The sequence below is a fragment of the Zonotrichia albicollis genome, chromosome 19 (assembly GCF_047830755.1).
Source record: "Zonotrichia albicollis isolate bZonAlb1 chromosome 19, bZonAlb1.hap1, whole genome shotgun sequence".
Taxonomy (NCBI): Eukaryota; Metazoa; Chordata; class Aves; order Passeriformes; family Passerellidae; genus Zonotrichia; species Zonotrichia albicollis.
In genome coordinates, this window is record NC_133837.1 from 3,360,535 (window position 1) to 3,381,039 (window position 20,505).

The 20,505-nt window shown below is 50.1% G+C and overlaps 1 protein-coding gene across 20 annotated transcripts in view; it reads right to left on the bottom strand.

Annotated features, from left to right (window-relative positions):
- CACNA1G (calcium voltage-gated channel subunit alpha1 G) overlaps positions 1 to 20,505 on the bottom strand; it is a 146,681-nt gene that overhangs the window by 88,443 nt on the left and 37,733 nt on the right. For all 20 annotated transcript variants that reach the window (XM_074555224.1, XM_074555218.1, XM_074555220.1 and 17 more), the window contains exons 2-5: positions 13,097 to 13,208; positions 12,465 to 12,598; positions 2,838 to 2,935; positions 709 to 868 (exon numbers count right to left, since the gene is read on the bottom strand). In XM_074555224.1, the coding sequence (XP_074411325.1) occupies positions 709 to 868; positions 2,838 to 2,935; positions 12,465 to 12,598; positions 13,097 to 13,208 (504 nt within the window). The remainder of the gene's footprint in view (positions 1 to 708; positions 869 to 2,837; positions 2,936 to 12,464; positions 12,599 to 13,096; positions 13,209 to 20,505) is intronic.

Here is a 20,505-nt window from a genome sequence, read left to right on the forward strand (position 1 = left end):
TGGCAGAACTTGGCAGAGCCATCAAGGGTTTGCAGTCACCTGCCTTTCCCCAAGCATTTGATGCGATGGAGGTGGTGGAAAAAGGCAGGTAGGTAGAACAGGCATGGAAACCCTGAAAGAGGCTGTCAGCTACCAGGTATTTCAACCACTGTCCAAACAGTGTTACATCAGGCCAGCAAACTGATCACAACAACTATTTTAGCCTTAAAATTCAGGGATGTGTAAAAATTAAGACTTTGGGATAGGGACTATCTCTTGCTCTGAGACTGAAAACTGTCTAGCATTAAAAATGCACAGGAGTTCCATTAGCTTTTCCTGCGATTTAGGTGGGACTACAAAAGTTGTGGCAATAAAGACCACCAGCTGCTGGAGGGGATTCAGACCTGGGCATCTCCACACAGAAAAGGTCACACATTAACGATATGCTGAATTTAGAAAGCCTGAACTCCCACTCTCAGAGGGCTGTTTTGGAGGCCTTTAGAAATCAGAGAGGCTCTCAAGTGCCAGCTGAGAGTTAAGGACAGCCTGCAAACACAAATGGCAAATTGTCACAGCTCGCTCTGTACCCGCTGTGTGTGCCCAAGCAGGAGAGATGGTGGCATTTAGGAGCAGGGAGCATTTACAGAAGAGAAGGGCTGTTTTACAGAGCAGATCCTGCAGGGAGAGCCTCCCTCAGGCTGGGGAGACGCTGGTGCTGCCCAGACTCACATGCTGAAGTTCTCAGGGAGGAAGCAGCGGTTCCTGAGCAAACCTGCCCACAGCTGGACTCCCACAATGCCGAAGATGAAGAAGACGAAGAAGCAGAGGAGGAGGACGTTCCCCAGCATGGGCAGCGTGTCCAAAAGCAGCGTCACCAGGATGCGCATACCTGAGGCAAAGGGGAAAAGCTTACGTTTAATCTTCTTGCTCCAGCTATGTCCTCCTGACCTTTTCCTTTCCACTGATACTTTTACACCTGTATTTCCTTCTATTATTTTTCTCCTATTCTCATCACCCACATGTGGCTTGTGAACAGTCACAGCTTCCCATCCCCTTTAGCTTCCCCCCAGAGCCTCTGGAACAAGCTCTTTCATTCATGCCTTGCTCCTGGACACCAGACCTACCTTCCCTGCTCCTCAAGTCCTCTTCTCTGAAGTTTTCTAGCAATTATGTTTCCTTTCTCCCCTCAGATTAAATTCTGATGCTCTCTTTTGCTCAATTGTATTGCTTTCTCCACTCAGTATATTTCAAAATTTCCTTCCCTCCCTGTTTCCCATCATCTACCCTAAATGCCCTCTCTTCCTTAAAATACAGGACTCTCTCTTGGCAGTTAATTCTCACAAGTTCAGGAACAGCCAGTTCTGTAACAAGGACAAATTGATGGTGACTTCAACTTGACATTTACACACAAAAAATTTATTTCATCTGACATCTGTGTAATATTCTGCTCACCTCTCACTCTGTTTCTTTCCCCATGTTCTGCACTCTCTCACTTGCTTATATTGGCTTTTATCTAAAGAAAGCTTTACTGTTGCATCCTTTACTTTGATACTTCAGGAAGATGTTTTTCTCTTATCCTGATGCTGTCACCTCCTCTCTCAAGGTTTTTCTTCTACTCTTTTACCAGGAACAACCATCTTGCATCAACTCCTAATTAACTAAAATTACTTTCTGTGGTTATTGCATTGATCATCAAACAAAGCTCATTTTTTATTTTTCATACCTTGCATTTCTATCCCATTGTAACTACATTGCAGAGAAGACAAGATAAACTACCCAGGATTTCAAAATACATTAAGCAAATTACATCCCCAGTTAGACAGTGGTGGATAAATTCAGCTGTCCACCAGTTCAGTGGTGGGGATAAAAAAAAAAACAAACAACCACTGCAAACAGGATTCTGAAGCTTCTGTAATGATTGAAACATCAGCAGCACAGCCAGATTAAGTTCAAGAGTCAGGAGCAGGAAAATAAATAGATCCCAGGCACTTCCAGCATCAGCACAGAGAACTGAAGCTGATTAGTTCTCATCAATGTATTGAGCCAGTTCAGATAGGGGAGTGCAGACTTGGATTTAATTTGGCTAAAACAGTACTGGGTTTGATGGCCAGGATTGTTGGACCAGGATGGAAAAGGAATGCTTCTGGTGCAGTTGTACTTACACTTACCTGATTCACACAGCACCTGAGAGGGACCGTGATCAGTGTCCCATGGAGCACTGGGATTAGCCCAGCATGGGGCAGGGGAGGGTTTGTGGTGCCATGTGGGGCTGGGCTGCCATGCCCCAGCAGGCAATGCACCCACTGCTGCTTACAGCAGGGTTGAGGCCCTGGTCCATGACCTGATACACCAGGACTGAAGAGTCACTGCCCATCCCACCCAGGCCTGCTTTGGAGGTGCTGGGGGTTTGGGCTGTAAGCACCAGCTCTAGAGTCTTCAGCACTTCCCAGAGCACTATCTTCAGGCACAACAAGAGTTCCTCACACCAATTTCTCCAGGGAAGGATGGAGTATCCCAGGGAGGATGGGACCAGCGTGGCTCAGACCCCACTGCCTGCACTGCCTGGCAAAGGCTGTTGGCTCAGTCAATCCCTATCACCTGCAGCCCTTTAGCAGCCTCCTCAGACCCTCTGCAGATGAGAAAGGAAGGTGTTTGAAGACAGTCCTGGATAACTCGTTGACTCATCTCTGATGCCACAGGCGTCAAAAGGAACCCAGACAGTGGTGGAAGTACCCAGCACTGCAAGCCTTGGGCAAATGTTTGAGCTGTGATGCACAGCATCTGGGTTTGCCCTCTCATCTTTGGGGCATGGATGCAGCCAGCTGGCCCCAACAGTGAGGAACAAGGATCTGACTTACTGGGGACCCTGTTAATGGCCCTGAGCGGCCGCAGGACTCGGACGGTGCGCACGGCTGAGAAGCTGACATTCTGCAGGTCCAGGGAATACTCCAGCATCCTGGGAAAGACACACAACCACGGAGCAGTGTCATGGATCCGCTGCAGAAATGTTAGATTATCAAACATCATAAAGCAAACATTAAATGCCAACCACTCACAGAGGGACTTGTTACTGCATCTCTCCCATCAGGAAAGTTTGCCCGAGGAATTAATTAAGGCTTGTTTGCATGTCAGGATAAAGTCAGTGAGGGGGAATGTGATACACCAGCTCACACAGCCACGGATCTCTCCCTCTCTATCTCTCCCTCTCTCTCCATCTTCCACTTTGGTTACTGTTTTTGCATAGGGCCAGGCAGAAGCTTCTGAAAGTCCCTGCACATTCCAGAGAGGAAATTTCCAGACATAGCCCTGCTTTTATCAATTTTACAGATACCGTAATGAATCTGAGTTTGTTGTGCTGAGCACCACCACAGTCCAGAAAGGAAGAACATCTTCTGGTGCAGAACCCTCTGTGGGACACAGGAGATGATCAGCACAGGACACTGTGCTCTGCTGTCTCTGCTCAGCAGACACCCTTGGCAGGTGGGACCAAAACTGGTGACACTTGCAGACAAAAAAAAATGGGGCCAGCCTGGACCTAGGAACCTCCCAGTGCTCCCACTGTCTGGCAGGGTTATTCCCCAGCTCAGGAGACAGAGGAGCAACATTCCCAGGACTTAGTCTAAGGATGCACCTGGATGGCTGCAAGGTCCTGGGGTGCCCCAGCACCTCTCATTCTTCTCATGGCACCTTTGCCCAAGCACAACAGAGTCATCAGTCACAACACCTCCAGGATTTTGCTCTCTGGCTGTGGAGAATATCCTTGAAGAGGCAGAGCCAGGCAAAGGTAAGAAAGACAGCCCTGAGGCTCCCTGGACAGTCAGGCTCCCACTACCACAGGCAACCACAGCATATTAATCTCTTCCAAAACTTCCATCTCCAAACAAGCTGGGTGGTTCCCTCCCTCCAACTCTAATGGCTAGAAGCCTAACTTCCAGCTTGAATGTATTCAGGACAAGCTCATATCTGTTTGTTCTTACAGCAGCACTGTCTTTAAAGTAGCTTCTCTAGCTGTTATTTGTCCCTGGTGTTTACTCACCCATGTATTTACGGAGGACAAAGCACATCTTCTCTCAGCCTTGATTTTGCAAAGTCAAACAAATCAAGTTCTTCCAGCCCCATCTCACAGACAGGCTCTCTGTTTCTCAGTCACAACCTTCCTCCATGCTTGCCCTGGTCTGAATTGATTGATTAGGCATCAAGTTTCTGGAAGAGGTTTTGGTCCTTGCACCAAGGCATCAGTGCTGTCCCTTTCCTCCCTGCTGGAAATCCTGCAGGATCCATCCATGCTGTGTCAGGTTTGCCCTGGCTGCAGCACACTGGAGGCTTCTGTCCTTGCTGTGAGCAGCCAAACCACCTCTCCTCCCTCCTGCTCCCAGCAGGTGAGGGTGCCCCAGGGTTGAGAAGGCTCCCCTTCCAGCCCTCATATAAACAACTCTGTGTTTAATGCACTGAGGCTTTACCTGATAGGCTTTAATGAGAATGATGATGATGATGGTGATCAAACCATATCTATATTTAAAATAACCTCAACATATTCCTCTCTGCTTAGCTGACCCCCCTAGCAATGGGACAGCCCCAGGAGGTTGGACATGCACGTATGGATACTACAGATTTGTTCAGCCCCTAACCAGAAAGGAATCAATGTATTCACAAAATCCCACCTGACCTGGGAATAGAAAACCAGTCCCTTCCTCAGTGCACAGGACTCCTTGCACTGGGCAAGCTTTGGCTAAGGTGAGGAGAGGGGCAGTGGTTTCATTGCTGTCAAGTTTCACTTGCTGTTCAAAAAGATTTCTGTGTGGTTGGCAAAATTCAGGTAAAAAACCCATATCAAACATACAGCTTTTCTTTCATCCATTATTAAAACAGAGGCTGCCAGCAAAATTCAGAGCAGCACGTGGTTAAATGCACCAAGACAAATCATTTTCTGATTAATGACAGCTCCAGACACACTTCCAGAGATGTGAGTGCTTGTAAGCTGCAAAGGATGTGCTGTAAAATACATTTTGATTTAACTTATTAAAGAACAATTATTATGCCAAATTTAAAGGAACAAGCCGAACAACAACCCAGAGGCTCAAGCAAACACTTGAACACCAAGATCAAGAGCAAGAAGGTGGTCTCCTGCCTATGCTGCTGGGCACTGCTGCCAAAACTGGTGTTACAGCACTGCCAAGCTCAGCCCCAGACACAGAGCACAGGGCCCACACCTTGCTGGTAACCTCTCTCTAGTGCCTTGAGAGAACTCGGTATTGGAGAAAAGAATGTCAGTAAGCTCAGTCACTAAAGAGCAAGTCCAGTGAGAACACCAGCAGTCCCCAGCTCTAAGGTCACTTCCCAAGGCAAGGGGAAACACGGGAAGAATCAATCCACATCCCTGGCAAGGGAAGATACTCAGGGAGAGCAAATGTCAGGATGTCACCAGCTGGTGAGGTGACAGGTACATTTACCAGCATATATAGCATTTATGCATTGGAAATCTGCAGTGTAAAAGGCTCCTGATGAAGCTTCAATTCAAATGTCATCTCTGCTCAGAGGGAAAGGCATGATGCCTGTCAGCACCGCTGCCACCAACCTGGTGCCCAGCCAAGTTAAAGGCTCAGAAAGAAACTCAGCATTAAATAGGATGGATTCACAGCTCGTCAGGGTGATTAGCAACCCCCATCACTGGAGTTATTCAGAAGGAAAGCGGAAATATTTAGGACTTTCTAAGAATAAAAGTGGAGCATCTGCAAAGCCAGACATACAACGGGCTGCTAGTGGGAGGCAGAGAGGGAGCTGATGCAAACCTTTGGCAAATGCTTCTCCAAGCAGGAAAACTCCCAGAGCTCAGCTGACAGGCAACGAGGATGGCTCAAGATGGACCAGGAAGGAGAAATTCATTCCTATTCCACCTGGAGACAGTGATCATGCTGGGATTTCTCTCGTGTAAAACCCAACGCACCAGGAAGGATTGCCTGAGTGCAATGCAAGGCAGCAACCCTGAGGCAAAGGGCTTTCCAAAGCGATGCTCAGGGCATCACAGAAAGGGTTCAAGGGGCTCTGCTTATCCAGAGAGTTCCTAACAGAGCACAGAAATTCCAGCCAAGTCCTTCCCACACCTAGCCAGCATTGCACCCTGCTCTCAGCTCTGACTCTGCTCCCATCTCCAGGACCAATCCGGCTCAGGAAATAGAATGTTGTGAGAACCCAGCAGAGTCACACAGAGAGTTTCTGCTGAGGGCACTTTCCAAGGAAAGCCTGAACTCCCCCCTTGCACAGCTGGGTGCTGGGGGTGCTGCACACCCAGGGGATGTCACCAAGGTCACACGAGAAACCAGTGGCAAAGCAGCAGCGGCTGCAGGCAGGGCCACCCCCGAGAGCTGCCCACCCCCTGCACACTCAGAGCCCTGCACTGCTGGGGAGAGATAGGCTGAGATTTATTCAGCGTTAAAAAGCTTCCAAAACTGGGCGTATAGACACCCTTTATCTACAAAGCACAGCCATCAGTGGGTGATATTAAGCCATCGGTGTTGGAAAAGACAAGGAGAAATTATTTAGGTGGTGTATCTTCAGAAAGCTGGAATGAAAATTCGCCCAGCTCTCGCCAGCTCAGCTGTGCTCTGCTTTCACTCAGTGGCTGCATTTGGAGCCTTGCGAGTCTCACCGCATTCGTGGGTGTTGCTTAATTTTAAAAATACTCATTTCAATCAAGCTGAACAGAAGAAAAAGAATAGCACACAGAGAGCATGAACCCTGCAGCCTGCTGGATCTGGCTGCACCATGTGTCCCAGCCAGGACACTTGACTAATGAGGCTTTTGAAGCAGCAGCAAGTTCAGCTGAAGAACTGAAAGAAACTAAAGAATTACCTTTTTAAAAGTCCTAAAACTTAAAAAAAAAACCTCCAGGCTTTTCACAGGTGGACTTGAGTCAGCTCAGCTGCGAGGGAGACTGCTGAGTGCTTTCTTTTACCCAGCAGGTTTCTGTGAGTCAGGGATGCAGCTTGTTCGGGATGCTTTGCTCCAAAGGTTGTGGGAAGGCAGCACGGAGCATCCACAGCCAATGGATTTCATCTGTGCCCGGGTCTTGGCTACCCTTTATCCACCCAAAAGTAACTTAAAACATTAAATTGCACAGCTCAGCCCCAGATATCGAAGTCCTGGAGGTTCATGATGACGAGTATTGGCTTGATGTTCTGGCACTTGTGCTCAGAGCACAAAGCATCTAATTTGGGATTAGTCAGGACACAGCGAGGCCGTGGAGGAGGCTCCCAGTTTCCAGGACACTCAAATCCATCCTGGAAAGCCCAGGAGAGGGCCAGGCTCCTGGGAGAAGGTTTGGTGCAGCTTTCCCCGTGGCCCAGAGGGGCCGTGGCAGTGGCTGCACATTGGGTAATTGGGTGTGCAAATCAGCCTCTCACACGGGCAATTGCACGCCGGGGCTCGCTCGGGTGCCAGGCAGCACAGAGGGCACTGCTGCCACGTCCCGCTGTGCTGCTCCCCAGGTCAGACAGCTCCACAGAGGCAGAGGGAATGAAAAAGCAACATTCATCCCTCCTCCCTGTGAGTTTTGTTTTTAAGGGATGAAAGACTAATATATGGGGAAAATCAGCCTTTGCAGCGGGAAGCTGCAGCAGGGGCTCCTGTAGGCAGTCCCACACCAGCTCTTTCTTCCCCATGTCTGAACCAGGGAGCTGAAACAGCACCTTGATCAGCCTTGTACAGCTAAAATGCCATTCAGAGGAGCCCTGCCTGCCTGTGGAGCGATCTGGCCCTGCGGGATGAAGGCAACATGCTGGAAGCTTCACCAAGAGCACCCAGCAGGAATCTTGCTCTGGCTGCTGCAGCTATGGGATCACAGCTCCCTGCAGGGACCCGTCTGGCACCATAGCCCTCCTTCCAATTTCTGAGCTAAAGAGCTTTTCAGACCCCATCCAGATTTAAATGGAGCAGGGATGGAGTGGGGGCTGTGTCATCCCTTTCTCTCCTGTCACCTATGAACACAACAGGGCTTCCTGCAGCCTATTTCATCCCTGAAATTCAATGCTCAAAACCAGGAGGGAGAAAAACATCCTTAAGGTTGTTTATGAAGGCTTCAGTGGAGCTCACTGTTTAATACAGCCTTGCACAGAGAGAGAAAAAATATCATAACAAACAATAGAAATGTTCAGGAAGCAAAGAGAGAAAGGAGTGGTGTCTGTTCCTGAATTAAGCAGCCTGCCAACCACCTCCAGCCCCAGCTCCTCTTCAATCGTAAGCAAAATATTCCAGAAGTGTTTAACTTTCCTACAAAGTCTTTGAAGAGGCTTGTTACCATTACAATGAGCAAAGCACAAACAGGGCTCCTCAGTCTTGGCCAAGCAACTGACTGAGCCTGGAGTAACCACAGACCCACACAGCTCAAACAGGGGATGATGCACAGCCCTGCTCGGTGGGGAGCAGAATGTGGGCACAGGAAGGCAGAGAGGAATCCCATGAGCTCTGACAGCTCCAAATTATCCCCTGGTGTAAAGCTCTCTCACAGGAAAACAATAAACCATTAGGGGCTTTTGTTGTTTTGGGGTTAGAATCATAAAATACAATCATAAAATCTCCAAAGCTCGAAGGGAACCACAAAGATCAAAGCCTAGCTCCTGGCCCTGCACAGGCTAACTCCAAAATCACACCATGGGGTTTTTTGATGAGGATGGCTTAAAGTCCATTTGGATCTACATGAATGCAGAGGTCATGGAAGTCCTTATCTGGACAAAGCCAGAACAAGCTGTGCTCCTGCAAGCTGCTGGGACTGCAGCAAAGTGTGGGGCTGGGGCTGGCTCCAGCTGAGCAGAAGGGAGCCCTCAGTCTGTGGCTCTCCTCTGCCCACAGAGGAGCAGAGAGGGTGCTCCTGTGCCCTGCTGGAGGATGGCAGATGCTGGGTCCCACAGGGACCAGGGAAACACCAAGTCAGGGCACATCTCCATCCCACAGCTCTGGCTTACCAGCCCAAGCCCCAGTCAGCATCAACCACTTCTGCATATTTTGGGATGCAAACAAGCATCCATCCTCAGTGCATCTGTGTCTTATGCTGGGAGAGGTCAGAATGATATCTAATCATCTTTGGAGGGCAAGAGCTGCTTGCAATGCCTTTTAACCTTCAAAGAAGTGTTCTCTCGCAAGCAAACTCCCCAAATGCCCTCCTCTAAAAATAATGCAACATAATTACGCCATTCATCACTTTTTTCCCCATGCAACTCTGTAACCTCCAGCCTAAGCCATGTTTCCCTAAGCAGAGTTTTGATAATACAGCACTATTCTCATCTCCAGCAAGTTTTACTGTAATTACAGAGATGTGTTGCAGACATTACACACTCTGTAATTAGCACTAATTGCATTACATTGTCACAAAGAAGTCATTTACACTCCATGAGTTCATGAGATTGGTCTGGACAGTTTAACAGAGATGAGAAGCACTTAATGGCATCCCACAGAAGTGGCCAGCAGGAGCAAGGACAGCATCCAAGAGGCTCTCCCAGAACTACAACAGGGAGGGAGATTTGGAGTGAAAATGCACAAAAAGGCTTCTTCCACAACGATAACCCCTGTCAGATCTAGAGAGTTCTCAGAAAATGGGGAAGCTGAAATGCTCTAAGTTGGGATTTTTGTGGGGAGGGGGGCGCTGGGGGTGGGCAGTGTGGGTTGAAGCCTGTTCTAAACTGGTGGTGGCTGGGAAGGATTTCTATGGATGCTGTGCCCGTGGGAGTGCTTAGTCCCAGTATTACACACTTTCCCCACCCAAAGCCCCACAGATGCAGTTTGCTGCTTCTTTTCTCCCCTGACATCACTTTCTGCAGCCCATGAGAAGGGAAGGGGCGAGGAAAGCAGGAGAGCTGGAGCTCAGGGTCCTGCTTGGTGCTGGGGAGCTCACACTGTGCTGCTGCTTCCCTCCTCCCATCTCTGGCACATAAAGGGCAGAGAAAAAATGTGAATGCAGAAACAGAATTGCTTCATTGTGGTCACCAGGACCACAGGAAAACTTCAGTCTCCTCCGCTGGAATTTCACTGGGGAATCTGGCTGAGGCCCTTATGTGAGACCTCCATTAAAAGCATAACTTGCTTTATCTGGTATCTAAGCAAACCCAGCTGGGTTTTGAGGATTGCCCTGCACTCTCCAGGACCCCAGTTTGGCTCTGGCTTCTTTCCTGACACCTGCTCAGATGCAGGACTCCTCCATGCAGAGCCCTGCTCATCCCTTGCTCCTGGGCTCTGCTGTGAGCACCATGGGCTGGGTGCTCCTTGGGGTAGTTTGTCCCCTCTGGGAACCAGAGAGTTGCACTAAGGGCTACCTGAGGAATTTCCCTCTGTCTGGTTGGGATTTGACCCTGCAGCACTTAGGTAAAAACACTATAGGTGTTTTTTACCAATATCTTAGGTCTAATAAGGGCTTGAGTCCTTTTTTTTTTTCTCTGCTTCAGCAGTGTGCCATTCCTGCAGCCCCTTTAGCTTTCCCTGGCCCTCAGCAGGCTCCCCAGGATTGCAGCAATGCTCCGAGTAGGATGCAGCACTCCAGGATGGATAGGCTAGGATTGGAAAAGAGCAAAAGGCCACAAAAGGGGAGCAAAAGGGGGCAGACGAAGTCAGTGCTGGAGGAGGAGAGGCTCTGCTTTGTATTTAAATCCAGTTAGGTGCTTTGCCAGCTGAATTGGTTTTGACGGGGCCCAGATGGGAACAGTTCATGCACATGGAGGAAAGAGCCATCACTTAGTGAGAAGCAAAGCCGACCTGGCAGAAGGCACGAGAGGGTCAGACTACCCTGCTGCAAAATCCTGCAGCAAAAAATGTCTCTGCATGATGGGGATGGGGAGCAGCTGCTGCAGGGGGATCTGTGCCACGATGCAGCTCTGCCCAGGAAGGAGATAACTCTCACATATGCAAACACCTGGCCAGGTGCAGCAGCTATGCAGAGATTTCTTTGCTCAAGCAAAGAGAAGTGTGATATTTTGGCTTAGGAATAAGAATGGTCCTGGCTGGTGTCCCCTCTAGAGTGAGGTCCCATCATGGTGGGTCCCCACAGAGTGACATCAGGGCTAAGTCTGGCTCCAAAGATTTTGGAAGACCAACAGGCAAAGGCAGGACCAGGCTGGGAGGGCAAGGTGGCAGAACCCTGGCACAGTGAAGTTTGGAACTGCCCAGCATCTGTGACCATGCTTCCCAGGATAGGATGTCAGGCCTTGCTTGGTTTGGGCTCTTCATCACAATTAATTCCACTATAAGACATAATAAATGAGACTAAATAAAGGTGGCTTAGCAAGCTCCAGCCCTTGGATGTGCTGCTGGTGTCTACAACCCCACCAGACCTAACTGGACCTGTGGCTCCCTCTTGGTCCAGCATCCCATCACTGCTGTCCCTAACATTGCTCAGACATTTCAGGAGGAAACCCTGAACCTTCTCCTAAACTGAGGAGCCAGAGGCTGGTGTGGCTGGAAAGTAGGAGGTTGTGGCTTCCTGCAGAAGACAGGTTTATGGGGACAAATACAGCTCTTGGGTCTGAAGCTCACTGAACCTTTTCACCTCTGAAACAATGAATTTTTCAAGCCAAGGATGCACTGAGAGACCTGGAACCTCTGTTTTACTTCTCCCAGCTGATTAGCAGAGACATGGGCCACGTCCCTGTGAGGCCAGCAATGGAACATAAGCAAAACTCATTAAGGTGTTGTCCCTTCTCGGACCAAAGAAGAAGGGGCTGTTGCCCCTTCTTTGGGACACCAAACCTATGCCAGGAAACAAGTTGGGAGGGGCCTCTGCTTCTTTCCAAGAAAATCTAGTAAATTTGATCCCTAGCTCTATCAAAAGAGGCAAAACCCAACTGTTTTCCCAAAAGTCTTGGGGCAGGGAGGGAGGCAAGGGCCAGCAAGAAATTTGTGTATCAAAGAAACTCAGCTCAGTGGCCAGTGGCCAAGGACTTTCCATGTGTATTTGCAGCCTCTGCCAGGAGACTCTCAGATGCTGGAAGACCCTTTAATTCAAACCAGGTGCCTCTGAAAGGAAAACACTCAGAAAGGCGAACTTGATCACTTTCCCTCAAGAAAAAAGAAGTATAATAATGAGGGAAATCGTGCATGTTTCATTGAATGATCCTTCCTGGCACAGCCCTCCATGCTCCCAGCTGCCCACTCCAACCATGAAACCTGAAACCTTTGGTGGGCTGGAGGGAAGAGAGCCAAGCACAGTATCCAGCAAAGGAGCCCCAGGCTGGTCAAAATGCACCACAAACAACTTTTGTCACCCTGCCCCGCTCTGCCCGTGCACTGAGTATCAGCTCTGCCTCCAGCTACTGAGAGCACCAGAGGGGCAGCTGCAGCTCAGGAGTGATCCCTGCTGGGAGGCTGGGATGGACAACGCCAACAATCAGCACCAGCCGGCCCCCAGCCTCCACCAGCTGCTCCCCCAAACCCAGTGCTTGCTGAGCAGAGCCACAAATGACAACCCAGAGGCTCAGGAAGAAGGGGACCTGCCTCCCCAGACCTACCCTGCAATGACGATGAAGAAGTCCAGGCGGTTCCATGTGTCTCCCAGGTAGCATTTCTTCCCAAAAATCCCCAGTGCAATCATTTTGACGATCATTTCCACGGCAAAGAAGGCAAAGATGAAGTCATCAAAGCTCTGCAAAAGAAAGGAAGGGAGGAGGGATGCTCCTGCACATTTGCTCCAAGGGAGGGAATTAGAAAGCTGAGTCTAGCAAGGTCTCCTCTTGCATCTGTAAAAGCTAAATGCCTGGGAAGAAGCTGTGATGAGAGCAGCCCTGTGGTGCAGGGCCCAGCCCAGATGGTCCAACAGCACCCATAGCGCCAGGAAAATGGACAAGCATAGTTTGGGCTCTGCTTTCACTGACCACTAGATGGTCGGCCTTCCCCAAGCACTCCAAGGAAGGCTTAGCTAGGCTGGGGCTGGCAGAGCCTGGCAGGGGCTTTGCCTGATAGCACTGCATGTTCTCATCTGAGCACCAAACCCAGCACTTCCCAAGTGCTCACAGGACAGACAGTGCAGGCAGGAACCAACATCCTGGGACACCACACCACCGTGGCTGGAGCCAGCTCACTCCTTCCCCCTCCACATCAACCTGGGGCTGCTGTTGAGCTCCCAGCAGCTCTGGGGCTGTACCTGGAGGATCCTGCAGCGCGGCGAGTCGCAGGCGATGTCCTCGCAGGGGTGGAACATGCCCAGCGTCACACAGTTGAGCAGAATCACCAGCATGCTGACCCTCTCAAACCATCTGCACACACCTGTCAAGGAGGCAGCAGACCCAGAGGTGCATCCACAAGAAGCAGCATCTGAATAGGAAAGCTTTTCCTGGTCTTTAAGGCCAGGAGCAGAGCAGCTTCCCTACATCAGGCACTCTCCGAGTTTGCATGTTGAGATACCTGCAGGTGTTCTGGCCATGCTGCCATCAGTGGCTGCAGCTGATCTGAAAACCACTCTAAAATGGAAGTTGTATGGCAAGAGTGCTGAGTGCTGATGTGATGGATTAAAACATTTAATTAAATGAATTATATCAACTTTTAGAAAAAAACTAAAAAACTCCACACCATTAATTTCCTCTCCTAGCGTTTTACAGAAAAGCACTTTAACATTACAATTTCTATTAACCATGTCTCAGCTTATCCCAGGGGTGTTTCCTCGAAGCCACTGCTTAAACTTTCATTCCCAATCCAAATCAAGACTGCCAAAACCATTAATGAACAGCCTAAAAGCCTTTAAGGGAGGGCCAGCAGAGCCCAATCCCTACCTGCCTCCTGCCTCTCAGAGCAATTTTTAAAGAGCTGAGCTGCTGGGACAGACCTTGGATGCACTTTTGGGGCAGAATGGAGTGTGCTGATGCAGCACATCCCCATAGGGATGGTTCAAACCTGGTACCCAATTCCTGCATACTTCTGGGGGCATTTCCAGGAGCACAGAGATGAGAAATCCAGGCACTGGTTCAGTGTGGTGCTGGGGTTATCTTCCAGCCTAGCATGAAAAACACCCTCTCGACTGCCAGAACCCACAGACAGCAGGGCCATGCTCCTGCCTGAGTGCCAGCAGCAGCTTCTCTGCTCCAGGAAAATAAGGATGGCCCTTGACAGACGAGAGTTTTCACTGCAACACAGCAGCGGGTGGTGTTGAGGAGCCCGTGCTGTAGCGTTATCTGCTGGGGAAGCGCAAGGTGAGGATGAATCAGCAGGTGCCTCTCCACCCAGGGCACACAGGCCTGGGGCTGGCAGCTCCTGCCACCCATCCTGGGCGAATTCCTGGAAAACCACATGGGGCTGAGTCACAGTTTGGTTGTCGACAATCTGGATCTTTTAATCGGGAGAAATGTTTACAGGATATTGGGGCAGACATTCCAACTGTCAGGGTGGGGCTATGGGCTGGGATATTTAGCCTAAATATAGTCCTGTGGGGGCAGGCATGGAGAGCAGCCAGGAGAAGGGGCAGCTGCTGAAGAGAATCCCCAGCTTGGGGGCCTGGGAAGGTTCCCCAGCAGAACCAGCCATGTCCAGGGCTCTGCCAGCGAGGAGCTGCAAAGCCCTTGGGAACAGAAAGAATTAAAATGACCCTGAATGATCCCAAAGGGGTGACAGAAGGAATGTCACCTGTACAGGCTGTGAAGATATGCAGCAGGGAAGTGAGGATGTCCCAGGACAGCTGGGTTGGTTGGGTCAGAACCTGCGGAGACAGATGGACAAGTCCCCAGATAGTCAAAGATCCATTCAAATTCTTCCATGGCAGTGGACAAGAGCCTTCACTGGATATGGATCTCCTCCACACATTCCATCCCAGCTGGGGGGCTTTTGGCCCAGTAAGCAGCTGCTGATGCTGGCTGGGGACCGCAAACTCCTGGGCAAGCAGAGAGACGGGCACACAACCATGGTGGGCATCAGCCTGGAGCCCCTCTGATCTCACCTCCTCCCTGTCCAAGACTCAGCACAGCCCTAATGCTCACCCAGGGCAGCTGAGCAGAGCCAAGCCCACCACAGCCCCATATCTGGCATAGAGGGATGAGCAAAGGCTGGAATGGAAGAGCACAGGATGACACCAAAGACCCCGTCCTTCCCTGGCATGCCACAGTCTCCACCGCGGCTCAGATGTCCCTCAATACTCATCAGAGTGCTGGCACTGGTACCAGTGACTGATTGCAAGTGGAGGGAAGCCAGGCGAGTGCACCCCCCAAAATGCCACAACCTGCCCCACACAGGGCACCAGCTGTGGCCAGCAGGAAGATTTGGGGACCAGCGCCACATCTGTACCCCAAGAAGGTCCCATGGCACAGCCAGCTGCCCCAGCCTGCCCACAGACATGCTACCCTGGGCCAGAACCTCCCCCCTTGGCACAGCCATGGCTCCCCCATGCTGCCCACCATGGCTACAGTGAAGGTCCCTCCATCCTATCCTGTCCTCCCATCTCAGGGCTGCCCTCCCCACATCCCAACTTGTCTTGCAGGAACAAACATCTGCAGGCAGGAAAACAGCTGGAGAGGGAGGGGGACCCGGGGAGGGGGAGCGGTGTTTATTTGCTGAGGGCAGAGGGGTTTTTTACCCCAAATTTAACTGCAGACCACTTATCAGCATATTTCTCCCTGAAGCACAGACATTTCAGTCCAATATAACACTTCTCCCTGATTAAATATTCCCAGGACAGGCACCCCAGCAGTGCCGAGGGCAGTATGTTAATGTGCAGCTGATACATCAGAAGGTTGGGGGGGTGTTATTTTTTCCCCCTCTTTTTTTTTTTTTCCAGCTGAATGAAAATTCAAGCTCTTTCTTCTGCTAATGGGATTTTCAGAGGCACACAAAGTGCTGCTGGCTATGGCTTTGTACCGACCCTCCTTTGAGCGAGAGGCTGACAAAGGGAAACTCTTCAATTAGCAAAAGCAGAAGGTGCTTTTTTGAATGCCTCTCACTGCTGCAGGGCAGGCAGGGAAGGGGCAAAGCAGCTTTGGGGGAGCATCAGAGACAGTGTTGGTCCCTGGCCAGCAGTTCAGGTGAGGAGGAGACTACTTGAAAGCAGGGGCAGAGGTGGCATTGCCACCACCCAGCGTCGCGCTGAGCCCACAGCCCTCACTGCATGAGGTAAATATTTACTGGGAACAGAGCTGGCCTTCAGGGCCCTGCCCTCTCCTCCCACCAAGCAGAGCTGATATTTAAGAGAAAAATGATTAATAATGGGGTTCATGACCACACAGCGGGTGATTACCCCATCCACCCCACCCAATGGGTGTCAGAAGTCACCACTTTTAAGGGTCACTTGCTCATCCCAGCGTATTCTTAAAAATCCACATTTTTACCATCAATGTGCTCAAGGCAGGCAGCCAAAATCCTCACAGATTCTTTTCAACTAAAAAAAAAACCTGTTTCTGCCACACAGAAATTCGCAGTAACACTTCTGTTGTAATCTGACTTAAAATTCATAAGATAGAGAGAACAAAAGAAAAAAAGAAGGAAAATGTCCAGAAGTCACTCACTTGTTACCAAAGGAGGTCTTTCACAGAGCAGGAGCCCTCAGCCCCTCCCCATCACCGGTGTCCCAGTGCCACCTGCCCACGATTCACAGCACCTGACCTTTTGTAATTAAGAGGCAAGAGTCCCAGATTCAATTAGCCAACACTACCCAGTCTAATATAATTAAAAGAAGATATTGCATTATGCTTGCTATGATTTGGTTGCAAAAGTTTGGATCAAATTCACTCGTGAGTGAATTAAATCAGCATCTGTTGCCCAAGGGCAGCAGTAACCAGATGAGATGCTCTGTCCAGCTGCATCCTGGACTCTTTCCAAGGAGGTGGAGCACTTTCACTGCTCCTGGTGGACTCTTTGGCTTGGGGCTGAGGAGAGCAGACACCTCTGTGTCCCAGAGACTGGGTTCCCTTTCCCTGGGGAAGTGCCACTGACTGAGCTGAGTACGGAGGGGAGCGTTTGGTGATGCTCTACAGGGACGCACACTTTTCTGTGGGATTAATGTTTATTTCTTCCCTTGATGCTTTGCTATTCCCAGGTAGCTCCCACCATTCCCCTTCTCCCCCTTCCCTGCATCCCTCTCTCTCCCTTCCTGAGCCCTGTTCCCCCTCTGCAGCCAAGCAGCAGCTCCAAGGACACGTGCTGCCATTGCTGGGATGGGGTGGCACAGCCCTCCGCCCCCACCCCAGGCACAGCAGTGTGATGGGAGCAGGGCTCCGTGGGCAAGGGGCAGCACCAGGGGCTGCAGGTTTGCACCACACAATGAAACTCAACCACAGCAATGCACAAAACCCCCTGGATCCTTCACTGTCTGTTTTCTAGGGCAAGGATTCGTCGTTTCAACACAGAGATCCCATCCAGGACCAAGTCCTCCATCAGCACCCACAGCCGTCGCTTCTGTGCCAGGAGAAGCCTCACTCACTGGGACAGCGGCTGGGATTTGACAAATGTGTGGAAAGCGCTGGCAAGGCCTGGAAATTTTTGTGCAAATGTGATATGAAAATTGGGTTGAAATGACAGCCTCCCCCTGCAGTGTCACCAAGTCCCACCAGCTTAGGAGTGACACCGGGATAAGCTGCAGACGTTAATGAGAGTGGAGTTTTAGGCTTCATTCATATCATCAATTCCAGAAATAGCCCCTTTGACAGAAGCATAATGGCACTTCCAGGGCCTGGCCTTTGGGGGGGTGGGAGAAGGCAGGGACTAAAATCCTAAAACATTAATTTAGGCCGTTTGCAAGGGAAGTTAAAAGTTCTCAGAATTAATCTGCCTCATAGATGGAAATAATAACCCCTTCCTAGCTTTGCCTCTCACTGCACCAAGCCAACAGGAAAAGGCTCTTCATGCCATGCCCAGTTAAAGGTTATAGGATTCCCATCACAGTCCTGGACATTTAATTAGATTTTTTTTTTCCTACCACCATTCCTTCCAAAGGAAGACCAGCCTCCTTATTTTACTTTTAGCATTTGCAGGAAGTATTTCCACATCTGTGGACGCAGCAATGCCAGAGGTGCTCTCGAAGTATCTCTACCCAGTGAATCCCCTTCCCTGACCTGCAGCCAAGCACTGGCAGGGATCTGCCCCCAGTGTCATTGTAACGTGGTCTCTACCCTACAGCTTTGCCCTCCCAGTTGCTTTTCCAGGCCTGCTCCCACCTGTCCCTCTGAGGGACGCAAGCTCAGGCTGAAGCAGGGAAGATGCTGCAGGGTTTACAGCCTTTCCTGCAGCAGCACAGCAGCACAGCAGCAGCAGGCCTGCTTTTCCCTGGCAGCATGGAAAAGGCACTGCAGGCACGGCAGCCCCGGCACGCTGATGGCACACGTGGGACGGAGCCCTCCCTCCTGCCCTGCGGTCTGCAGGGATTTGTGCCAGGCGAGTCCCATCGCCAGGGCATTCCTGGAAAGCAGAGCTAGGAGGCTCCTCCAGTGGGGCTGCACAGAGGGGTTTAAAAATTCAAGCACTGCTCAGACAGTGTTCCCATGCAGGGTCACTGCAGCTGGCAGGCTGAGGACACGCTGCCAGGAGCTGGCATGACCCCACTGAGCCTGGCACATCCCCATCCTCGGGCTGTGAGCTGGGAAAAAGCTCGGCAGGAGCATCCCTGCCTCATCACTGCTCTGCAGCTCTTCAGAACCTTTTCCCTCCCAGTGCAGACAGACACAGGAGGTTCTTTTAATTCATGCAGCCTCACAATTAAACCTGGGAAACCAAAACAGGTTGATTATTCATGGCAGTGTTTTTGGAAATGTCATCTCTAATTCATTTCGGCTTGCAGATGTTCAAAGAGATGCACTGCTGGCTGCTTCCCTCTGCCATGAAAGGCAGCACTCTGCTCCCATCCTGGTGAGACACGGAATCCCCAGTGGCTCCATGACACATAAAAGGGACTATAAAGCCCAAAAATGGAGGAAAAGGGGGATTTCAGGGAGCAATCATCTTATCATTCTTCTCCCAAGGACTTAGAATCAGCACTGTCAGCTGCAGGCAGAGATGCTCTCCTGTGCCTGTGAGATGCAGCCACCTCTGAAGGAAGAGGCAGGATTTGCTCAGCAGTGTGGAGGAGCCCTGTTCAGCCACCCAAGTGATGAGGCAAAGAATGATGCCATATTTAGAGGGGATGGGGAGTGACAAAAAAGGTTGTTGGGTAAAAAAAAAAAGAAATAAAATTAAAACCCTGATGAGGTTCTTATTTGTCTTACAGTTTCGGTATTGTTTCCTGGTAACCTTTTAGATTTCTACTCTAAGGGCTTTTTTTTCCAGCAACCAGAAGGGTTTAAAATCTTATTGCTTTAAGAGAGGAAAAAAAAAATGAAGATAAAAAAATCCTACAAGCTGAGTGACTTGCATAATCGCCAAATTTCAGGAGCTGGAGCTTTTAAGAAAAGCCCTACATACCGGCTGCAATTAACTCCTGAGCTGGGAGGGCTCGGCTGCTGGCAGCCTGGCTCTGGGACCAGCATCTGCAAGGATGGGTGCTTTAGTAAAATAAATTAATATAATATAATATAATATAATATAATATCATATCATATCATATCATATCATATCATATCATATCATATCATATCATATATAATATAATATAATATAATATAATATAATATAATATAATATAATATAATATAATATAATATATATAATATATGTCAAGCAGGAGCACTTTAGGCTAAATTTATTTCGGCTTCTCATCCCAGTCCTTCCTTCCTCCTCATGCCTACCTCAGCACCAAGAGCAGTGACCAAAACAGCCCAAAATGAAGTGCTGCAAAAGGTCAGTGCATGGCCCCAGGCCTGGTTCAGCAGGATGGGTCAGGTGGAAGCCCCATGGAGCTCAGCAGCTCTTTCACCAGCCAAAGCCACCATCCAACTCCCACTGCTCTGCATCTCCTGGAGAGAAGGTCAGAAGAGAAGGTGAAGCCTCACTCGCCCAAATCAAGCTCCACAGAAGCTTCAGCTTCCCCCCAAACCTTCAGCTAACATTGGGTGGCTCAGGGACAGGCACTCCTCCCATTCACCCCACCAGAATGGGGCTGCAGGGGTGGGAGCACGTCCCCATCCTGTACCCAGCCCTGTCCCTGCCAGCTCCCAGCTCAGCCTCTGCCCCAGCCCTCACCTCCTGTGTCAGAGCCAGGGGATGGGCTCCCTCCCAGCAGCTCACACATGGCATTAACAAAGATCTTGTCATGAACAGTAAAATCCTTCCTAATGGCCAGGTCTTCCACAGGGAGTCAGGGGCTACCTGTTAAAATACTCTCAATATGCCAAAGCCATTGCTGAGGCTCAATAACTTATTTAAGACCTTTTCTCCCACCATGCCTTTTAAGAGCACAGCGGATGCACACTAAACCCCCAGATAAATATATTTAAACTCACTCACTGTAAATGTCCCTTAATAGCACATGCCCCTAAAGCTCAGCGGTGCCAAGACACATCCACAACACCCAGCAGTGCCACCTGCTCACAGTGCACAGCCCCAGCCACACTCCAGGAGAGAGGAAAACCCATGGAAACCCAGGGAAATGCTGCAGCACGTGCAGATGCATCTTCCCCTGCCGCTTACACAGAGCAGCACCTCATG